The sequence below is a fragment of the Copadichromis virginalis genome, linkage group LG23 (assembly GCF_057382275.1).
Source record: "Copadichromis virginalis isolate Kocher_CV1m ecotype Utaka linkage group LG23, C_Virginalis_male_GT1.1, whole genome shotgun sequence".
NCBI classification, from domain to species: Eukaryota; Metazoa; Chordata; class Actinopteri; order Cichliformes; family Cichlidae; genus Copadichromis; species Copadichromis virginalis.
Window position 1 is genome coordinate 10,079,765 of NC_140639.1, and position 22,313 is coordinate 10,102,077.

A 22,313-nucleotide genomic window follows, 5' to 3' on the forward strand; every position below is an offset into this window, starting at 1 on the left:
AGGAAGCCAATGTCCAACAAAAAGACTTTACAAAAAAGGCTCCCTAGAAACAAAATAATAAGAAAAGGTCTTAAAAGCTCCACAAATAGATGTAAAAATAAGTGCTTCGAGTTTTAACGTGAAACAGATTTTCTGACAGTTTAGTTCTGAAAACAGAAACAAGAACCAAAAATATAAACTTATACTAAATGAGAGATAATTCCTGATAACTAAAAATTCACCATTTAAAAAAATACATTTTGCATATTATAATATTAACAGGACCTGTTCATACCCTGATTAACTATTTGAGCTTCACATTCAAATACCAACACAATTTAAGACCATAAGAACTTTTAATAAAAATAGATTTTTTCTGAGCAAGATGAAAACAAAAATCAACAACAACAAATTTAAAAAGTTTAAAATACTGATTTATTACAGATATTTACACATATTACAAACAAAGTCTACAATCATTATAAACTGGTTAAATTTGAGTGGTCACCAAAAATTAATCAATCAATCAATGAAGCACAACTGAGAAAGATAAATAGAAAATTTGCTTCTTTTTCACCTATAAACAAATGTCTGAGCAGCAGGAAGGGCCAGAGACTCTCTAAAGGAGCCAATTTTAGCAACTTCAGTAAGAGACCTGCCCCATTCTTCAACACTTCATCCAAGCTGAACCTTCACCGCAAACACACATGGCCTATTTCATGCACATGGCCAGCATCCTCATGATTGCTTCTCTGGAAGGTAAAGAACATAAACCAGACATTTAGGCTTTGAACACCACTTTTTTCTGATTATTTATACAGAAGATTTGAATAAATGGAGCAAAATCTACAAACCTCACACATGGGATGTATGACAAGCTGTACCTGAAAACACACACATTTTATGTAACAAAAAACAATTTAAGACTGAAAAAAAAAATTAATTAGATATGTAGAGACTCACCAGGTAAATGACAAGACTTGCAAGATAACAAACAACAAAGCAAGTCCAAAGTTCTTCCACTGTGAGAAAAAAAGAGAGAGATTGGGATCAAACACTGACATTAATCCAACAGATAAACAGATAAAGTTAGAAGTGATCATAAGTATTTTTTGGAGGCTCACTCACCCAGAAAGCCGCACAGAGAGTCAGAACGAGACAAGTCTAAAGCAATGACAGAGAGACTTTTAGCTTTAATTTGAAGGGTTTTAACAAAAGTCTGTGTAAACTGTTTTTGAAGTACAGCTATTTTTTGGACACAGACCCTCATTTTTAGGCTCTCACATTAACTGTACAAACTAACATAGTTGTAAATATAAGGATTGTTTAATACTTTGATAAAAATCATTGACTGCTTAAAGTCTAGAAACCATGGATATTACCAAATGTCTTGCTGTGCTAGACCTTTACTTCTGCTGCCTTTATTTACTCCTAGTTTGTGAGTCTTTCTGCATTCAGTTATGTAGTTAATAACTGAAAAGCATGCTCTATTGATTTTCTCATTTCTTTTCCTGAGAAACTGTTGGATTAGTGTGCAGTTTGCTTTGGGTCTATTTGCACTGTGAAGTGCAGTCTGGTCAGTTTATACCCCTGCACACTTCACAGGTCATCCCGCAACTTCTATCAACAGTCACATCATCAATAAACACCAGTAACCAAGTTGCACTAGCAGCCATACATGCCCATGCAATAACATCGCCTCCATCATGTTTTACAGATAATGTGGTACACTTCAGATCATGAGCAGTTTCTCTCCTTCTTTTCCTTTCCATTCATTCTGGTACAAGGTCATCCTGGTTTCATCTGTCTTATATTTTCTGTGGTCTTCCCTTAGGCTTTTTGGTTTTGCTGAGCGAGTCAGTGCATTCCTTCTTTTTATGACTCTACCAGTTTGCTCATTTGGCTATCCCTAAAGTTTTTGGTTTCTATCTGATGTTGTTTTGTTTCAGCCCAGTGATGACCTCCCTCACTTGCACTAACATCTCTTAGGGCCTGTTAGTTAACTATAATACCCTTGCTTCCAGTTGTATATGTCAGAACTGCAAAGTATGATGCTTGGGCATTACATAGGCGACATGGCCATGCTCATAACCACATTAAAGCTGAGAAAATCTTCAGATCTACAACACAGGTGTCACATTAGTGTCTGATTTAATTATTTACCTACATGTAGTTTAAATATTTGCATACTGAGCATTGAAAGAAAGAGGATGGTAACCTAATTGCACCTGCTGTGGGACATTCTGAGAGCAAATCTTCCATCACAGCAAATATTGTAGTTTTAAAGAGAGACGTTTGCACATCAGGGTCTGATTTTTGTCAGTCCATCCACAACCAAGTTTTATGAACTCTAGCTTGGTGTTGTCATGCAATCCTCTAAGCAGAAAGCTGTGTTATGCAATCCTTTCACCTTTAACCAGCTCTTGAACTCTTAAGGAAAACAGAATTTTTTTTGCAATGAATCTAAATTTACTGAACTCAGTCCACTCATGTTTGTGTAACATGTTCTGTCTTTTGGGGGTTGATTTTTTTATTTTTATTTTTTGCACTTACCAACATAAGGGTAGTAGCCAGCGCTCTTGTTTTGTCACACATCCTTTTCAGCTGCTTCATTGGGCCCATCAGAAACATTGTGCTATTGGACACAGTGAAATGTGCAAGAAAGAAAAGCATGTATTAAGTGTGTAAAACATGCAAAATAAGCTTCCCATTTCAAGGTATTTTTTTCATCACTAACCTGCACAGAGCACATATGTTGCCAAATGTGTAAAAGACAATAAAGAGAGTGATCCCAATCTTGGGGAGGAAGAGCACACACACTCCCTGCAAGACACACGTGAATGCAGGTGGATCACACGTCATGTTTTATAAGCCTCACTTTAAGGAGGGACTAGGCAGTGTCGCCAAATGAAAGAGCATCACATCTTCAGCATTCCTCAGAGCAAGAAGAACCAGTAGGGCAACACCAGCTTTCTCTGAGCTCTTCCTCGTTGTGGAGAGCGACTGAATATTGTCGTAGAAAAAACAAAAACAAAAAACACAGAAATTAAATTCTTACCAGAACTGTGCATGCAGCTCCCACCACGAAGCAGGCGATGAATCCCTTTATACGTGTGCCCCAGCCTAAAGTCGAAGCTTGGTTCATTTGCTGCATTAGTAGAGATTGAATAAACGATCGATTAATGATCCAGCTGAGATTACTAGCCACAACAGTGAAAGATGGGATTAAGGCTTTACCTGTATAATGTTCCGGTCATCTCTGCGCGCCTCCTCACCGCTCAGAACCGACTTTAATTTATCCATGCCCGAGGAGCTTTAAAATTCGGCTTAATTGGTGAAGAATTATAGTTGTTTCCTGAACTGATAGGAACTTTGCCGGGTTTTCTCAGATCTGTGTGAATGGACAACAGCGTCACATGCCAGCAGAGGGAGAGCCGGATGAGCTGCCAGTACCTTACCTGGCCAGGTGGGTCACTTCATCGTCACACCTGAACCGGAACAGCAGCAAAGACGTCTCACTCTGATCTTTTTTCCCCAGACGTGACTCAGTGTTAGAAAAATTTAAACGCACCACCCAGTACAGCCATGAGTGAACAAGAGGGTCCAGACACCACTTTTATTTATTTTTTTCGGAGATAACAAGTTTTCTCTTAAAACTGTAAAAATAACTATACAAGTTAAATAATTGTTTTGATTCCCCGGGGAAAACAAAGTGGTTTGGTCCATCGTATATAATTCACTTCTTTACTTTGTAAAGCTGGGCTTAAAACAATTTATTTCTACTAGTTAGTGGTAGAAATAAATTGTTACACCTCTCTTGCATTTCTGAATGAATTGATAGAAATAATCAAATAAAGCACCTTTTGCGTTTTTCGTAGTATTTTAACCGAACTGCTTATCATACCTCCATTAAATGTGCAAAGACTGTCACACAGAGGCCCACTTTTTTCAAGACCGAGTGTTTAATCTTGTCAAAACAGAACATCTTTGTTTATCCCTCTTGTCAACAGATGTTTTGTGTTGCCCTGCCCTGACAAAAATAAATCTGCACAAGCACTTTATTAGGACTGATCATTTGGTATTAATGTGATTGTGTTCTAAAAATCAGGGGTTCTCAGGCATTTTAGGGCTAGTAGTAGTCTTAGTATTTGAACTATTAGACTTCCCTTTATTGGTAGAAACCACATCCTTTGCTGTCACCTTTATAATAATTTGTCGCAAATTAATTGATCATTTCAATGACCCTGTCTGAGAGCCACTGATAGATGATGGTGATTATGGATACATGAATAAAGAGAACCAACTTTAAAACATATAAAAAAGTAAAATTTGATCATAGAGGCTACCATAAATTCTGTATTGAGTAGCACATTGTAAACACTTACATACTAGCTATAATGTTATGCAAGGTGTGAAGGAAATGATAGGAATTAAATAAAATTAAAAAAAATTTACTGTTTGAACAATTTTATTTTTCTTTTTATAGTTTGACACTTGGTTTGAGTCACTTGCTAACATGAAACAATATAAAATGTACAACTAGTGCTTTCAAGTAATACACATGATGATGCAGTGACGTTTTCACCACAAAATAGCACTACTGAATACCAAACTGTGGAAGAAGTTTAGCAAGTCAAAAGTAAAGCATGAAATCCATTAAAAGCTTTTCATTTATATTGAATGCGCAAAGTAGTAACAAAGATATGACAGAGTATATGAAAATTATATTGCTGTAAAATAAATAAGAGCAGCTTGTGACTGCATACCTCCACTAAGGTAGGTAATCCCCTCCGCACCTTGCATGAACCGACTCTCTGCATCCAGATTAATTTATATTTTCACAAAAGATGTTATCTTTTGATATTTATTATTAAAACTGTATTTTGTAGCTGTGATGTTGTGAAACATCCAGTCTTGTTCTCTTGCAATGGTAAATGATTCAAAACCTTCTGGATCCAGGTGGCGATGCACATATTTTTATAGTTTATATATACAGTCACAAATTTTGCCAAGCCACAAGAGTTCTGTCCAGTAATCCTGCTGAAAAATAAACTGAACAAATCATAAAGCTTCTCTGGAGGAGGTAATAACAAAAGTACGTTTAAAATGTTGTACAGCTGGTTAATTAAGGCAGAGGTAGAGACGCATTTCTAAGGTTAAGGTTCCGTATCCACATCAGTTTCCACATCTGTGTGCCTTGCTTCTTATTCTGCTCCTGGAAATTTGAGCGTTTTATCCCTGATTGTTCTATAATGTTCATGAGCCACAACGTAGATGCACAACAGTCTTCCTCACATAAGCTCATCCTCAGACTCTGGATCTCGCTCTCTTGCCTTCAGAAGTCCCATTTCCACTGGAGGAGTCTTCTTCAGTCTGGAGCGAACCGCACTTCAAGAGGAAAATAACAACAAACACGAGAATCACGCATATTGTAAACTGTGCAGGTCTCCAGGATAAATAAACAAGTGTCTATCAGATATAGAAAAATACAGTACATTTTTGTCCCTATAGGTATGCACTAGGGCTAATGATTGGAACTAAAATTAAATGTATAACTTTTGAAATCCAAAGGTTTTCTTTTTGTTTGTTTTTTTTAATTGATGTGTTACAGTGGTCCCTCGCTATATTGCGGTTCACTTTTCGCGGCCTCGCTGTTTTGCGGATTTTTTCGGGGGTGCAATTTTTCATTTATTTATTTTTTTAAACAGCGCAATGTGTTCTGCGTCCTGATCGGCTATAGACCATTTTCAATCAATCTCGTGCTGTGTCTTTTATACAGTACAGAATTCGTTCAGCCTGTCAAATCTACATAAATCTTCGCTAGCAGAAGACAACAAACACAACAGTGTCTACGTCAAAGGATTATAAGGAGCATTAAGTAAACCAAACAGTCAGATGAGTAAAACTTCACTCAATTCCTTCTTCTTGCTTCCTCTACTTCCGTATCATTAATTCATTAATGTTGAATTGTCTCGCAGCTGCTCTATTCACATGTTCTGGACTTGAAAACAGGGTTTGATCTTTGGTTTCATTCTATAATACTGGACTTATTTTTCTACGGAGGTTTGAACTTTGAGAGTGTTTAAACAAGAGAGAAGCGCGTCAAAATGTCGATGCCTGTCTGAGAAAAGTGTATAAAGTGTGTAGTGAGGGTTTTTTTACAGCCTTAAAACATCTATAATAATTGTAAAAAATAAAGTTCCCTACTTCGCGGATTTCACCTTTCGTGGGTTATTTTTAGAACATAACACCTGCGATAAACGAGGGAACACTGTTTTTTAAATCTACATTCTTGAGCAGCAAAAACACATTTATTACACATTTTCTCTCTTGGATTTTATGGTGAAATAGTGGCAAAAACCAAATTTGATTAAATATGAATCAGAGGTTTGTTCTCCTTGTATCTGGTTATATCTGCACCTATGGCCAATTTAAAGCCTTATGTGCTAAATAAGACAAAAAAAATGCATTTCCAATTCTTTGAATATATCTAAATCACAATGGGATGTCTTATTGGATTGTCTTTTGTGGAGCAGGTTCTTACCAGCTGACGATGCAATAGAGCACGCTCACTATAAGCATGGCGAAGGCGAGGTGCCAGGAGTAACACATGGTAATGAACATCATATTGTTGGGATCTTTCAAGTCCCACTCGGGGCCGCGGGGCGGGTACAGCACAAAACCAACCTGTGGTTTAGAGGAGAAAACATTGGGAGTAACTATAAATCAGCAAACATAAACATCTGCTCATAAAGCCACATTCAGATTTACCTCCCAGAACCAGGTCCCCTGAACCACCGTTAGCGTGCACCGCAGCAGCTCCAGAATGATGTTGCCTCGGTGAAAGATCTCCAGGAAGGCAACAAGAGTCTCTCCAAAGACCGCGTACAGAAGGAGCAGATGCACGTGGACATCCAGCATGCTCCTGCCATGGAGGTGGTAGAGAAAAAGAAATCCTGCAGAGAACAAAAAGCTGGTAATGTAGGTAAATGTGTTTGTCTTGATCAGTTAAACTGCATCTAAACTTCAAATATTTATCCCAAGCCATCGCCACAGATTGTCTTAAATTCAAACAGTGCGAAAATAATTGACTCAAAATGCTGTAAAAATGCAGAAAGTCCTATCTGTGCTTGGTTTAAATTAGGCTTAATTAACCCCACAGGGTACACTTAAAATGACCTTTGAATGGAAGGAACTCAATTTGATTAACAAGAAATGTATTTATACAAGTTTATTGGAAAATGTACAGACAGGCAACAAGTTGTAAATAAAAACCTGAATTAAAAAAAAAAGATCAGAGTATGAAAGTTGGTCTGTTGTATGGGAACATACGGCAGAAGCAGTGAAAACAGTCCATCTACAATTACAGCGATGGATAATAAAGGTGGATATAATGGCGCACATTCATAAACCCCTCAATATAAAGCTTGGCCAAACACTAATGGAGGATTTTTTTGTGTTTTAGATGTAAGACTATCTTCGAGAACAGTATTGTTTAGACTTTGAAGGAACCAAGGATTAAACTGATTAACTTATTAGTAAGCGATCTGCCCTGAAGCACTGGCTTGAAATAAAAAGGATATCAAAGGATCTCAAAGACAATGATTACATTTTATTCTTCTTACCTTCATTAAAGAAAGCAATTGCCAGCATTAACCGATCCAGTGCCAGTGGTGCCGCTTCTGTGGTGTGGATAATCAGAGACACTGTTGCAAAGAGCCCAAAGAACAAGTACATGGTGGCGTGGTGCCAGCTGTGCAGATGGTCCCAGTGTTTCTCTACGAAGTCGTACAACTGAAGCTTCGGTCCACCCGATCCAAACTGTTCTGCCAACATCCCTGAAAGCACCACATCAGAGGAAACACGCACATCTCCTTAATTAAAGCCCTGATTTGTCTTGGATTTACTCGAGAAGAGTCTTGCTAGTTATATCTGATATATGGATGCATTAAGAAGCTTTTTGGACACGCTTACCAACAAGGGAGAAAAAGAGTATGACTGAGCTCTCAATGATCTCCAGCCGTCGCTGTGAGGCTCTGCTAGCCAGACGAGTAGAACCAATACCCTTGTTCCTGCGCGTGGCATGCCAAATCGAGTACTTTACCGTCCACCAAATCCCGGCAACAAGGAAGAAGGTCCCAGGGAGAGCGTGGCCTCTGAAGCTGCCCATGATACCTCTCAACACCTAGAGAAACAGATTAGGTACTTCATGGAATTAGAAGTACATATTACAAAAACACTTCTTCCCACTACTAACATGTTTATTTAAATCAGCCAGATATGACTTGAAACAAACAATAATTTAACCTAACTTATCATCTGAAGAGTAGACAAGATCTATTTTTAGCACAACTGGAATAAGTGGATAAAAGAAAAGGGAAAAAAGTGCAACAGTGCCCATAATTTAGTTAAACAGCGTAATCAAACATAATTAGCGTGTGTGTTGGCGACCGTCCTCCAGCTGAGCTCAGCAGAAGTGCGTCTAGCTGTGGGAGGAGGCCTGTTAGGAGTGTCACGAGTCATTTACCTTTACGTGCAAAAATAGAAACCCATTTCTTAACATGCACTCCAGAAAAAGCACTTTGTTTGCAAAGACTGCAGCAGCATCTAACACTGAGTATAGGATCCTCTTGATAATGACTAAATATCATTAAACCTGCACCGACTTATGTGGACTGCTGAAGTCTTTGTCTGGCCAGTTTCTTAACAATTACTTTCACTCACACGATCTCAGTTGGTCATTATCAGAGACTGAATGAAAGACTAATGGGGACCATCATTTACAAAAGGAACACCCTGTTGTATTCAAGAAGAGCTGAAACTAGAGCCTGAGCTTATAACCCATATGTAAAGGTTTTACTGAGGTCAAAGGGTGAAAAAGACCAAGATTATTTTAATAGTCTATTATGCACCAAAATATATTTTTGAAAACAGAATCACCACCCCCTGCTGGTTATTAGAAAGAATGCAGGCTCAATAATTTCCCTTTTCAGACGTGGAAACTATGTCTATTGTGTCAAGTTAAATTATGTTTCTAGGTCAAACAAAAGGTTAATAGGAAAACTTGCAGACTTATCTAAAAAATAAAACTCAGAATTTGATATTCTCCTTTTTCAAAAGGCAGGAAAAAGCATGAAAAGCAGTCAATACGTCATTATATTGAGAAACATGTCAAAATGAGAAACAATTTACATCATTTACCAAGCTTGATATAGTCCAACATAGTTCATATTATCATTAAAACAAGACTTTGGAACAATTTTATCATATTAACTTAAAATGTTACTTATGTGATCAGAGGTACTGGAATGGTAAACATAATGATATTGTCTCCGACTTCTATAAATTCATAAGGCTTCATATTTAATTAAAGAAAGAAAGCTTTTTAAAGTGTTTGACTGCAGTGCTCTTAGGTAATGACTGCACTTTGTAAAGTGAGAGCAAAGCTGGAGTGGTATGAATAGCAGGCAGAGAATAAGAAAAAGGCACATGGCTGTACTGTCCTTTGTGATGGAGATGACCAGGCAATATTCTGCTCGGCAACAGAGGAAACCTTTGAAGGAGGACACTCAATAGAAACCGATTGAGATGTTAAACCCAGCTCATCTGTGTCCGACAGTCTTTTGGGGGTGCAGCCTCTCCAGACTGAGGAAAACACTCCAGTCTCCATGGCACTCAAGAGCCACTAGAGGATTCATCAGTGTTTGGCTGATTCAGTGTTTTGGCTGATTTAGTTTAGCCACAAACACTAGTCATCTGCGCCAGACCGTTTTTATGACAACGACGTAAAATAAAATAAAGTATGCTTTTATTACACCAACATGGTGGGAGTGGTGTAGTAAAAGTGTTCGCCACAAGTACAAATATGATTTCTATTCTGTGAATTGGTCAAAACTATGAGCGTGAAGAGGTTTTGGTGCATATGTTTGAGGCTGGGATGTCTGGGAGGCAGCTGTCTTCAAAGGGTGTTCCTGTTTGAGTTTTGCTATTAAAAATATAACAAAAAACAAACAAGCAAACAAAAAAAACTTCAGATGAGCTAATTAGAAAGGGTGCACACTTCAATAAAGTAGGTTTTTCTGTAAGTTTTTGAGTAAATGTAGCATGGTGCATACCACCACTGATCCCGTCTCATCCACTGTAAGATTAACAATATTCTACATCAAGCCAAAATTAAATATAGACATTACTGAATAAGTAGCGTCTGCATCACATTTGTGAACCTACAATATGTGATACTTCACTCTAAGGGTTTATACTAAACGTTTTAGCAAGTTTAAATTTCCAAGCCAATCTGAAGTGAAATTACTCTGATTTATCTCTCCTGAACGTAAACTTTGAGGACAGTGATGTCTTGAGGTCTACAAAAAGAAAAAGAAAAAAAATGGAAACAGTCGTTTGACAGAATCAGAACTTTCTTTTTTTTTTAGTAGTTTTTTTTTTCTTTTTTAAGTAGTTTATTTTAGCTTCAGGAGATGAAACAGTGTTGTGGAAGTTAAATCGTGAAATCACTCAGCAACATTGTCTAAACGGCCACCCGATGTCTTGTACATAATTCTCGATGGAGACCTTCCTAATCTTTTTTCCCCTTCCTTCCTTTCTTCCTTTCTTTCTTTCTTTCTTTCTTGACCTGGCTTTACATTTTATCTACACATGACACAGTAGGCTTGATTTTCTTTACTGTGAGAGGAAAAGAGAGGGTCTCTTACCCAAGTTTGTTTTTCTCCGAAGATCAAAAGTTAGTGGAAGTATTCAGACAGAAAAGGGGAAGAAATTTTTTAACGCATCTTCACTTTGCCCCCCAATCGCATAAAATCTTTTTTTTTCTTTTGGAAAAGAATATGGGTCTCTCTCTTATAGCCTAGACACAAGAAGTAAACATCTTCTCCGAGTCGGAATCCCAGCAGGATCCAGACCAGATCCGTTTCACAACCCTTTTTTCCTCCCCTACTCTAAACACTTCGAGCTTTTCTCTTATCAAACCCTCCCATTGGATGAGTGTGAGCTTGCGTCACCTGTCTGTGCGGTCATTGGTTGGAGGTAACGTCAATCTCAGGTGTCCACGTGTGCACTTTCACTCCGCCTGCTCGTGCACGGCTCGGTCCCTCCTCACTCTGGGAAAACCGCTACTTTCCGTCGTGCCAGGGCAGGCCTGGCTGGGCCGGGACAAGATTTCCAGCACGTACACCACAGCTGGAAGACTTCCTCATCCTCAGGCAGGAGGTTTCTTGACCAAGTCTCGTTTTACTCGCTTAATTGTCTCCAACCAGTCCACACAGTTTAAGTTACAATAGAGGAAAAAAGTAGAAAGTCGTGAATGTTCATGAAGGAAACGACTGGCCACGTAGGGGCGTCTCCAAGATTTTTTTTTCAGTGGGGCGACATAGAGGATTAGGGCCACTGGAAAAAAAAAGTGGGCACGTCTTTTTTCTTCTTCTTTTCCTGAATTCTGAGAAAAAAAGTCAGAATTCTGACTTTTTTCTCAGATTTTTTTTTCCAGTGGCCCTAATCCTCTTCCGTAGGAGTACCAGGGGCCTTGAAAGAAAGAAGAGAACTTATTATGCAGAGTTATCAATTATAGTACTGGGCCATAATTATTCATTATAGCACTTTAATGTTGTAGCTGGTGTTAACCATTACATTATATGTAATTAAGGTTAACACATCCAGCTAACCAACAGTTAAGAAAAACTTTCTGTACAAGCACATGGCCTTGCTTTACTATTATTTACCCTCTTCATGCTGGTGGCTGTGAGATTAAAATGATATGATGCATTTATGAAGTGTTGTAGGTGCATAACGTTAGAGGAAATAAACTCATTTTACTAGGTGGTTTCTAGGCAACATCAAGATATAGATATTTGGCATATTAGATAAGAAACTTTGTGCGTCACATTTGGTTGCTCAGTGTGAAGATCAAAATCGTAAACTCAGGTGAATCAAGCAGGCAGCTCAGAAAGGAGCAACACTGACACTTGGGATAACTGGCAGAGGAGGATGAGACACAGGCGAGCATACTTAGAAGGTTACAGCAATCAAAGGGTCAGGGAAAGATGGACAGAAAACAACCCTTCAAAGTAAAACAGAAAATAACCAGAGGAGAAAAACCTAACTACCTGAACACTTGTTTTTACTTGTTTCATTAACCTGGGTAAGGCGGATAGAATAAGGAAACAACAAAAGGGATCAAGAGATAAACAAAGAGATACAGAACAGGTGTTTCACTCATTTCATTGTGTTTTTATTCAAGAGTGCAAAAACAACAACAACAGTGAAATGGAAACAGTGAACACAGCAGCTGGAAGTTGGTGCTGCTGAGAGTCATAAAAAGTTCTTCAGCTTTTTAAGCACAAGGTTGGAAAATGTAATTAAACACATAACCTCCGTGGTGTAAGCATACTGAACCCAACAGCCTTTAACTGTTCTGCAGAGTGCAAAGGTTTTGTGTCTTTGTGCATAAATCTAATGGTAGTTATGAGCATTTGCTGGTTAAATGAACTGCTATAGCAGCATTTTAAAATTGCATTCTAATTTTCATTAACTACAGAGCTATCCTTTATATAACTGCATATTTACATGGCTAAATATATACATAGGCCAGCTCTTTTTAGTTGGACTTTGTGTACATACTGTAAACTTCTCACATGGAAGTGCAAAACACACAGCACAAGAGAGATGTTTGAAAACGATCGAATAGAAGTCACACGCAAAAACCTTTACATGCAAAACAAAAGCTAATTGGGTAAGGCAGGAAGACGGTGCAGATGTACGATAAGATATGACACTGATGCAGGGGAGGAGTTTTGTTACTTAAGAGAAAGCATTGTGAATGCAGGCAATAAATAAATGTGCATGCTCAATCCTTCAAAATAGCAGAGCAGAGCTATTGCTAGTGCAGCTGTTGAAATTTCTCTACTGGGTAATCAGCATTGACTGAAATACACCAACCACCTTCTGCAGAATATGCAAAAAACCCATACTGACAGGTGACAAAGAAGGAAAATCAACTTCATGCTTCTCAATAAGGTATTGAGCTGCCATGTGCTGACAGAGCAATTCTAATGCACCTTAGCACCGACTGAAGCCTCTGAAACATTATCATTCCAAAAGACATTCTCTCATATGGTGTACAGCACTGCTTAACTTAAAATCATGTTCTGAGTAATAAAAGCATTCAGTAACCCCTTGTGTCGAGTAGAAGGTGGCATCTTTCATTGTAGCATAAAAGTAACCAGTCAGACAAAGTTTGTATCGCTATACAGTGACGCTGTCTGGACTCAAATCAGTGCACCAAAACATAGCCACTGGACCCCTTCAGTGCGTGGGTCACTGGTTTTGATGGTTTTCCTTTAATTTGTCACCTGTCTTAGAGCTGATTCTCTGTAGTTTTCAGCTTTTTTTAAGACTGTTTTCAAGATTTTTAATTAAAACTATATCAGGAACTTGTGATTATTATAAGATGTCAGTCAAATGTTGTCAAAAAATATATAGAATATTTGTGTGTATGAATGGTTTTGGGAAAATATTTACGTTCCCCATATTTCTGTGCTAAATATAAAACCAAAGTCAGAAACTAGTCAGCTTAGCATTAAACTTTTAACATTTAAAAGCTTTAAACTGAGGGGAAACAGCTTGCCAAAGATGTGCTCAGTGGAACTCAGATGGGAGGTCTTATGAGCCCTGAAATTCGACTGCTACTGATGCACACATTCATATGCTACCTGCTGTAAGAAGACTAATTTATGAGTTGTTTGTTTATATTTCATGATGTGATTTTATATCTAAGTTCAACTTCAGAACTTGGAAATATTCAACCTCAACCACAAACTCAGCAGAATTCAGGCAGATTATTTTGTTCATTACCAAAAAATATTGTCAGTTTTGAGGATATTTGCTCCACCTAACTGCATGTCATTAGAAATTGTTTAGAATCATTTTTGGACAAAAACAAAATAAGAACAAGAAAGACTAATCCTCCCCTGATAGTGCATTAATTTACAAGAGCTCTTATATAAATAATCACCGTCCAATGACAGCTCGTGTCTCTCACATGAGATATCCTCACTCTCATTTCCTGCTTCCTTCAGGGACAGAAGACAGTTTTGCAGAGGGTGTTCATGCAGAAAGAACGAGGCGTGGAGATGGAGAGGAGGAGGTCTTGGGGTCACATATACATGCAGACATTTCAAGTGTAGGTGCAGGACCATTATGGGACGGTGGTGCGACAAGAAGGCCAATAGAGGGGCTTTAGCATGGATACGTAGACACGGCATGTGGGACAGTTCCTTTTCCTCCATAGCCACTGCTCCATGCACTGAAACACATTTTAAAACACACCATTGCATCATTGTTGCTATGATCTGTATCATGTATCATTTATGCAGTCATTGATATTTTCAACTGATGCCAGGAGGTCATTTCCAACATGTTGATGCATGAGCAACAGGATCTACGTTCACAGACCCTAACCCTTAGCTGGAAGGGACAGTGTTGCTGCCTATTTGAGCAGCTTTCTCTGTTTCAAAGGCTACGAGTCAAAGAAGGTTTTAAATAAATTTCTTTACAGTTAATAATGTGGTGCCTTGCTTTTTATTGACTTTTATTATATTCACTTTGACAAAATGTTAACATGTTTACAAGTTCTGATTGTCAACAGATTCAACAGTATATAAAGTGACTCACTGTAGTTCTGATGAAATGCTTTTATAAACTGTAAATATTCTCTATTGATTATAAAGTATATTTATTCTAAAGTGATATTTAAAACCATTTAATTAGTATAATCATAGAGGTATCTTCTCATCCAATAACGTGCTGTAAGTCTAATAACTGAATACAATGACCGTTACATACAGAGGCGTTTCCAGGAAATTTTATATGGTTTTGGCACAGAGGGACCCAAGAACCAGTAAGGGTGGTGTAGAGCACAGAAAAGGAGAAAACACCAAATGAAATCAGAAAAAAATGCCAAACGAAACCACTTGAAAATTGTTTGAAAATCCACTGAGTTATGGTGATTTTAACTTTGACCAGACTTGTATCCATGGATACCAATGCTGGTACTAGTGTTGAATCGATACTAGAGCAATAGGATTGATACTTTGTTTCTAACCAATAGTGAAATGTGTGAAAAACAATAGTGAAAAATCCCTGAAACTTTTTGTGCTGGCCGTCATGCCTACTTTATTTATTTAAACAACATAAACTGATCCAACATAAACCGATCCAAAGTGCTTTAGAAACAGGCACACAGCTGAATTGTTTTGGTGAAAGGAAAAATCACAGTGATTTCATTAAAGTGTGTTCAGACTTTGTATATTGATGATACTTCATCTCATCTTCAATACATAAGCTGCTTTCATTGGTTAAATGGTATCGGTAATACTGGCCCTGTATTTAGTTAGTATTGAATCAATGCCAAAATTTGCAGAATGCAGCACTAGAGTCAGGAAACAACAAGCAGTGGATCAAACCACTGTGAGGCATGTCATGGGGGAGTCATACATCCATAACTGAGCAGAAGAGCTTTTAGTGTGTATTATCATATTATATAACATTATATAGTTATATTTACAATAATGTATTGAGGAGTACCACAGTGTTTTTACAGCAAAAATGTAACTGGACACCTTACATCCCCCTGTTATTTTCACTCATGTTTGCATTTATATAATAAAGATTAAGCTGGGGCACCAGGTGGACCTAATAAATTTCAGGCCCCAAGCCAACACTTTAGCAACACCCCTGTTTACATAGTCATGGTGCAGTACAGTTTGTCATACTGAGGTTTTAAAGCAGAAAACTTTGAGTTCAAACCTTTAAACTCGGTCTCAATTTTTTTTTTCTAACTCTAACCCTTTTCAAACATTTTTAACTCTGTGTTTGCACACTGAAGAGAAGAAGTTGCAATTATTCCAAAAGTGACCTAAAACTCTGGCCCAGAGGGGATTTGAGGCCCTGATTTTTCAGTGTCACATCGTAGTAAAAGTTCAGGAGAAATCCTGATGTTTTCACTGCAAATCATGCATTTTCCCCTTCTTGAAAACAATATCAGCGATGTCTCCTCAGGGAATGTTGACGATGGAGTGTGTGCTGCTCCTTCTCCGTGGAAATCTGTCCATCTGCAGACCTCCTCCTCTCCTCATAGAGCTTCCTCCCCTGTAAAACAGCTGCTTCACTGCTGCTTCGGGGCCGACACTGCTCTAACCTCCGAGCTGCCTTCAGCACCCACCAGATGGAAACATCATAATGAGTAAGTATCCAGTTCCTGGGACCTCAGGCTGTTCAGTGTACTCCATGCATCTACAGGGATATGTTTCTGCTGCAGGCATTGTGTTTTCATTCCAGTTCACATCATGCATGTCAGGGAACAGGCTGATATCATGCATCAGAGATCTGGTGTCTGACTTGCAGGGATTTTAGGGAACACAGTGTAGACAGAGGTCATGCAGTAGATCTGACGTGTGCAGGTTCTCTTACCTCTTTATGAAAGCGGTGTGTACAATGTGGCACTCCCCTCCCATTCTTACGCATGTCCTCATGACAGATCAGGCACAACGTATCGTCCTTCTTCTGTGAGAAAAAGAAACAACATCTGACCAAGATTTCAATAACTTATGTATTTATAAAAATAATAAACCTGTATTATTGCATCAGTGGGAGATTAAGTGACAGGAACTTCATATATGTAACTTATATACCAAAGTGAAGGAGCTCCATTTAATTTCAGTAAACTAATAAATAAAGATATAATTTTTCACAAAGTTATGATAAGCTGTAAATGTTATTTGCACTGTGTATGTTATGTATCACGTTTTTTTTATTGATTTCCTGTGACACCACAAAGATACAGAAACACCGTTTCATTAACATTAAACCCCTGACAATGAGTTTTAACAGGGCTTGACAAAAAATTTTGTTCCAAGAAAAATCAGGTATAAAAATGAAAAAGGATTAAACATGCATTCACAACTATATTCTTTAGTATGCCGACAAAAAGCATGGACAATAGAAGAAAAAGAAAACTTCAAGGTCCTTGTGTGCATTCAAGACCAGTTAATTATGTGGGTATTTGTAGGTTATGTAATTCACAGCTTTGTCTTTGGCAGCACATAAAAGTAATGCAGCGTTTCAGGCTCCTTAATTTTTACGGGCTTCGTAATTTTATATGAGGAGGAGAAAGACCATCAAGTCTGATCGTCCTTCGGTCATCTATAACACTATGAGAAGGTAAAAATCTGTAAGGACCATTTATCGTTCGTTTAGTTAATGTTATAAATCCTCCTGCTCACCAGAGACGTGGTCTTCTTATCATTTAGACAGAGCTTCTTCTCAAGTGTCTCTGTGAGCTCTGGGATGGTGGTGATGCGATTCTCTGCGATCACAGTCTTAGCGCGGATGTTGTCATCTGCAGAGGCACGGCGAGGCTTCTGGTGGACCCTGGTTTCCCCCTTATCCTCTCTTGATTTGACGTGGCTGGGAGTGGGCGCCATTGTAGCCGCATGAAACCTGTTTAACTTCATGACATCTAACTGTGACTGAGGATTAAGAACACAACGATAAGTGTTATTACACCACGTAACAACACTTGAGAGTAAAATTATTGTGTCACATTCCCTCTAATAGTGAGGCGGAGTTGTAAGAAGATTAAACTAGAGAGACAACCATGTCTGCCTTATGTCTGTCAATGGGGTTAAACACTCACTCGCTAATATCCTTAAGTAACATGTTGGCAAAGCAGCTACCTATATATAGTTTGACTCTAGACTCAGGACAGAACGTAAATATATATTTACACAACAGCAATAATCTGATAATGCAACTCCAGTAAAACATCAAAGGTGAAGGTACAGATGAATTTCAGTGTTTGGCTAGACTTGTAAATCTGTAACTACTGAACTGTTCTCTTCAAATGATGTATTTCTGGAGCACTCATTACTAAACCAAGGTTTAACTCTTAATGGGAGCTTTAAATAGCGATGCACTAGACACAGGCTGACATTCTACAACCCCAGAAGTTATTTCTGGTTCTACTTAACTTTATTACTGCTGCTGAGGAAAAAAATACGATGTCTAGATGTTCCTTTGACTTTAAATTTGAGGAAAAAAAATAACATGAGAGATCTGTGACAATGTGATTTTTTCTGTTTAAAGAAACTAAACAATGTGATAAATGTTACTTTAAATAGGTCAAAATATGTGTAAAGGTGTGAAAAGTGCAGTCAACGCTGATGCACCTTAATATGTCAGATTTTCTGTTGATCTACTATCTCAGTTAGTACTGTCAAGACTTCTTTAACTGAGCAGGTTCTTCAATTTTGAATTAATCGCCTACCACCGCTTTAGGGTGTAGCTACTTTAGGAGTCAAACGTTTTTATATGTGCAGTGTATTTTTTCTTTGGATCAACCCCTCACTTCGATTTCATAAACCTCGATCTCACCAGCCAAAATTTCAAACTTTAAGCTTCAAACAGGACTTCAAAAAAAGAACGGTCATAGGGGTTAATTACATCTTTTATATATATATACTATGTTTTTATGGTATTTGCAAGAAGCTTTTTTTGTTTTGCGGTGCAAGGAAGTGGCTTGTTATGTTGATGTTGCTAGTTTTAACTGTTATAGGACAAACATTGCTATTTGTAGCTGCCCGCCTTGTTGACTGATAAACGTCCTGGAACATTTAGTAACGTCATGGGCTCATCTGTGACACCATTTTTGCATTTGCTGCATTTTAAAAGATAAATGTAGTATGAAGAAAGGCTAAAAATATTCAGAATAGTTGTTATTTGAATGAGAATTTCTTTATTTCCCAGAATAAACTTATATAGCATAGGCTTTCAGCAAAATTGTTATTTTAAATATACTGACCAATAGTTCCACTATCAGACCAAGAATCTGTGCATTACTTCTCTATTTGCTTGCTTAAAAACAGAGCATACGGGGAACTGCAGGCTTCAGTTTAAACAGCACTTCTTCTGATTATTAGTGAAAGGTTACACTATGCTACTACATTTGTTTTTTTGCATTTGTCAGTGCTTCCTTCATGATGAGAACTGATTGTGCTCACCCAGTGTTGTCTGTAAACTACTTGCTTGTAAGTTTCTTTTCTTCCACAGAGAGACCACTTTATATGTGTGCACTTACACTGTTGTGACTCTTATCACCTGCTTTAGATTAGAAAGAGTTTCTTTGGCTCCTTCCATCCTTTAGTTTTCGCTTAACTCCTATGAAATTTGTCATCACACTAATGAAAATATACCAGAAAACTATAAAGTAAGCACCACTATTCACCACACAGGCCATGACACTTGACTATGCTGATAGATAAGTTACCCTGTTCTGTGTTATTAATAAAAAATACAAATCACTAAATTGTGCGCCATTCATGTTGGTTGCTCTTCTGCTTGTTTGCTGCTTTAAGTTGTACCTCTATTTTTTGCTAAACATCCACATAGCCAGAGGTTATGGAAGAGTTGGAACGCTATTGAATGAAGAATATGTGTAAGAGCTTTGGCATGCGGCAGCCCATGACTTAAAAACATTGTTTATATAAGAAAATGATATCAGATGTGAAGGCATTTTTAGTTGGAAAAAATACTTTTCCTACAGACCTACACAGACACAGCTACAACACAAACACCAGACTGGTCTGTATTCATTATAGAACTATACTGTTTTTCCTAATGAGACTGTGAACAGCTCAGCACGTGGCACGGCATTTGCAGTGTTTGATCGCTCTGATGTAAAGTAATAGAAAACAACTCACTTAGAGCATCAATAATTTCGTACTTTGCAGGCTTTCATGGGGAAATTTACCAAAACAACAGTTTGCACACTACTAGAGGCTTTTTGTTCGGAAGCTTTAATATTTAATTAGTTCTCATACCAGCTTGTAAAACATACATGTGCATTATTCTGCTGTCATAGTCCATATTTTGTCTTTTTCAGAGAAAATAAAACTCTGTGTTTTATAAATATTCCATGCAGTGATATTTGCAGTCAGTGAAGGTATGGGATCTTTCTAACACCCTGAGCTGCTTTTAAAGAAATACATAGAAAGTATACTGTCTGATAAATGTACTTTATTATATTTATTAAACTGGCCTTTAATTAGTATAGTGAAATACATTCATCAGAGAGTGCATATATTTTATTTTCCCTCCAATTATCAATGAAGGGCTATACAGAATAAAATTTAAGATGTTTATAGTGTCAAGTGTACAAGCATGCTGTCCATATGTGGTGTAAAACTGGACAAGAGAAACTGCAAAAAATGTTTGTTAAAAGTGTTTTGCTGCTGTTTAAATGTCAGTGCATGCATCAAGTCGAATGCTGCAGAGCTGAACACATACGTGAAGTGCAGCCGGTCCTTACCGCAGTCGGGAGTGATGCTCGTCTATCAACTTGTGTTTTTGAAGGCCTGTGTTTTCTTTCTCTGGAATGTACAGCGTCTGGTCCGTGACCCCAGTAACTGCTCATCCATTTTGTGAAGTTACTATCATCGTCCTCGTCATTGTCCATAATGATAGCAGGCAGAAGCCGTAGAGACATGATGGAGCTGTGCAGGGAGCTTCTTGGTGCAGCAGGTCTTGGTACAACAGATGAAAGTGAATGGGGTGAGTACTGACAACACTCAGCTGACCTATTGAGTGTCTAACAGACCAGCTGCTCTGCTACACTGCACTGTCCCACATGGCAAAAGTGACTTACTTCAATTAGATGCCTCTAGTGAATCAAGCTGTCGCTTTTGTTGTTATCCTTGGACAATCTAAAAATAACCTGCAGAGATTTAGCTCCAGTCTTTAAATAAGTGAATCCTCTATAATCTATTTAACGTCACTGGTAGAACATAAACTGGAGGTGATTGGAATAAACAGCGAGGTGGTAGCTGTGACGGAACAGCTAGTATTTTGGCACAGGGTGGGTGATGTGACCACTCCTTTTAATCTTTCCATTACAGTCATCAGCCTCGGGGTAGACAACTGAAACTCCAATTTCCCCATACTTTCCACTCGCTGAGTACATCAAACCTGTCAATAATTATGGAGCGCAGGCAACTGGGTGCTGAGAGCCCAAGGCTTGTGCAATACAGGGCAAAGAGCTTTAATATTACACTGTATACAAGTTTATTTGTTTTGCTCTTTTAAGTCAAGTATGTAAAATCCAGATTTTATACATGAACAATGAAAACATGTAATACAAGGCCATCAGCTAGAAAAGCAACATCTCTGGCATCATAATTCAGTATATATCGTGTCAGTTCAGTCTGAAAAATTAGTAGTAGTAGTAGTATTAAATACTATTGATATTACTACACAAAGGGGATTGTGTATTATTGGAAATATTCATGTTAGACACACCATGTTTTCATTAGGTTTTTGTGTTTTTTAACAAAAAAGCAGAAGAAATTATATAAAAGTCTTTTTCTGCTCTTTTACAAACTCAAAGTTTCCCTGTGCTAATAATGTTGTAAAGATCTCAAAGAGAAGGGCAGGGCAGGCACTGTTATGAGACATTCATGCTGCTTTATCATGTAACCTCAGATCCCCACTGAGAAAGAGATTACGGTAATCTGTGTTCTTTCCAAAAATAAGGATGAAACAAGGTCACACCTGAAGACAAATGACCACATTTTATTAAATAAATGAAGAGTACTATCCGTGTGCGCCGTTGAGATATTATAATATCAACGAGCCTCCATCCAGTATTATTATGGGGTCTTTATCTTACAATATAAAACACTTTGAGGCGACTGCTGTTGTGATTTGGTGCTATAAATAAAATTGAATTGAATTAAAAGTATTGAAAACAATCTCGTATTCATACATTACAAATCTGCACAGGTTTTTTTTTTTTAAAATATAAAATTAAAATTGTGTTTCAGATTTAGGATAAACCCTCTGTATCAAACAACTAAAACAGGAGAGAATAGCTATACAATACAACACCACACCATATAATACATAATAAAAATACAATGACTTATTGATAATTTGTTATTACTGATAAGTGACTGTGTACAGCAGCTTGTTGCATACCATACAAGCATGCATTCATGCAGACACATAATCGTACTCTTAATCGATTAATTACATAATCATCATGCTTTTTTTAAAGGCCGAATGACCACGATAATCAGTATAAAATGTTTCAGAAAATGCTATCGTATTAAAGCTAGTTTAAATCAAAGCAGAGGCATAACCTACTTGATAAGTTGAAGAAGGCTGTTCCAAAATTTAGTTTTGGTCACCTCTACATTTAAAATCAGAATGCACAACACTTAAAATACCCTGAGTGGAATTGGGTTTTAACAGTTTTAACAGTTCTTATGAAA

General features: G+C 37.7%; 3 protein-coding genes across 4 annotated transcripts; all 3 read right to left on the reverse strand.

The window, feature by feature from the left end:
- Nucleotides 1-391: 391 nt before the first annotated feature.
- On the reverse strand, nucleotides 392-3,443 carry sft2d2a (SFT2 domain containing 2a). Its single transcript, XM_085448037.1, has 8 exons — nucleotides 3,217-3,443; nucleotides 3,038-3,127; nucleotides 2,717-2,802; nucleotides 2,533-2,614; nucleotides 1,108-1,143; nucleotides 943-1,001; nucleotides 834-863; nucleotides 392-731 (listed from the first exon to the last, which is right to left on the reverse strand). The coding sequence occupies exons 1-8, from the start codon at nucleotides 3,280-3,282 to the stop codon at nucleotides 692-694; spliced, it is 489 nt and encodes a 162-aa protein (XP_085304163.1). The 5' UTR covers nucleotides 3,283-3,443; the 3' UTR covers nucleotides 392-691.
- A 986-nt stretch (nucleotides 3,444-4,429) lies between these two features.
- On the reverse strand, nucleotides 4,430-10,947 carry tmem45a (transmembrane protein 45a). Its single transcript, XM_085448972.1, has 6 exons — nucleotides 10,689-10,947; nucleotides 7,954-8,164; nucleotides 7,605-7,817; nucleotides 6,751-6,935; nucleotides 6,524-6,666; nucleotides 4,430-5,367 (listed from the first exon to the last, which is right to left on the reverse strand). Exons 2-6 carry the CDS (start codon nucleotides 8,147-8,149, stop codon nucleotides 5,271-5,273), a joined length of 834 nt encoding a protein of 277 aa, XP_085305098.1. The 5' UTR covers nucleotides 8,150-8,164; nucleotides 10,689-10,947; the 3' UTR covers nucleotides 4,430-5,270.
- A 5,082-nt stretch (nucleotides 10,948-16,029) lies between these two features.
- lnp1 (leukemia NUP98 fusion partner 1) lies at nucleotides 16,030-20,530 on the reverse strand. Of its 2 annotated transcripts, none has more exons than XM_085447286.1 (4): nucleotides 20,354-20,530; nucleotides 17,271-17,516; nucleotides 16,459-16,548; nucleotides 16,030-16,197 (listed from the first exon to the last, which is right to left on the reverse strand). In XM_085447286.1, exons 1-4 carry the CDS (start codon nucleotides 20,528-20,530, stop codon nucleotides 16,030-16,032), a joined length of 681 nt encoding a protein of 226 aa, XP_085303412.1. The 2 variants fall into 2 exon arrangements, with proteins under 2 accessions (XP_085303412.1, XP_085303411.1); XM_085447285.1 differs by having other exon boundaries at nucleotides 16,459-16,551.
- Between the last annotated feature and the right edge of the window lie 1,783 nt (nucleotides 20,531-22,313).

Coding starts and splice junctions, on each gene's coding strand:
- sft2d2a (XM_085448037.1), bottom strand. CDS start 3,282: ATGGATAAATTAAAGTCGGTTCTGAGCGGTGAGGAGGCGCGCAGAGAT. Junction 1,144..2,532: donor TGGCTACTACCCTTATGTTG/GTAAGTGCAAAA, acceptor TCATTGCTTTAG/ACTTGTCTCGTTCTGACTCT. Junction 1,002..1,107: donor CTCTCTGTGCGGCTTTCTGG/GTGAGTGAGCCT, acceptor TTTTTCTCACAG/TGGAAGAACTTTGGACTTGC.
- tmem45a (XM_085448972.1), bottom strand. CDS start 8,149: ATGGGCAGCTTCAGAGGCCACGCTCTCCCTGGGACCTTCTTCCTTGTT. Junction 7,818..7,953: donor ACTCTTTTTCTCCCTTGTTG/GTAAGCGTGTCC, acceptor TGGTGCTTTCAG/GGATGTTGGCAGAACAGTTT. Junction 6,667..6,750: donor AGGGGACCTGGTTCTGGGAG/GTAAATCTGAAT, acceptor TCTAAACCACAG/GTTGGTTTTGTGCTGTACCC.
- lnp1 (XM_085447285.1), bottom strand. CDS start 20,530: ATGTCTCTACGGCTTCTGCCTGCTATCATTATGGACAATGACGAGGAC. Junction 17,517..20,353: donor GAGCATCACTCCCGACTGCG/GTAAGGACCGGC, acceptor CTTAATCCTCAG/TCACAGTTAGATGTCATGAA. Junction 16,198..16,458: donor CACACCGCTTTCATAAAGAG/GTAAGAGAACCT, acceptor TGGGTGCTGAAG/GCAGCTCGGAGGTTAGAGCA.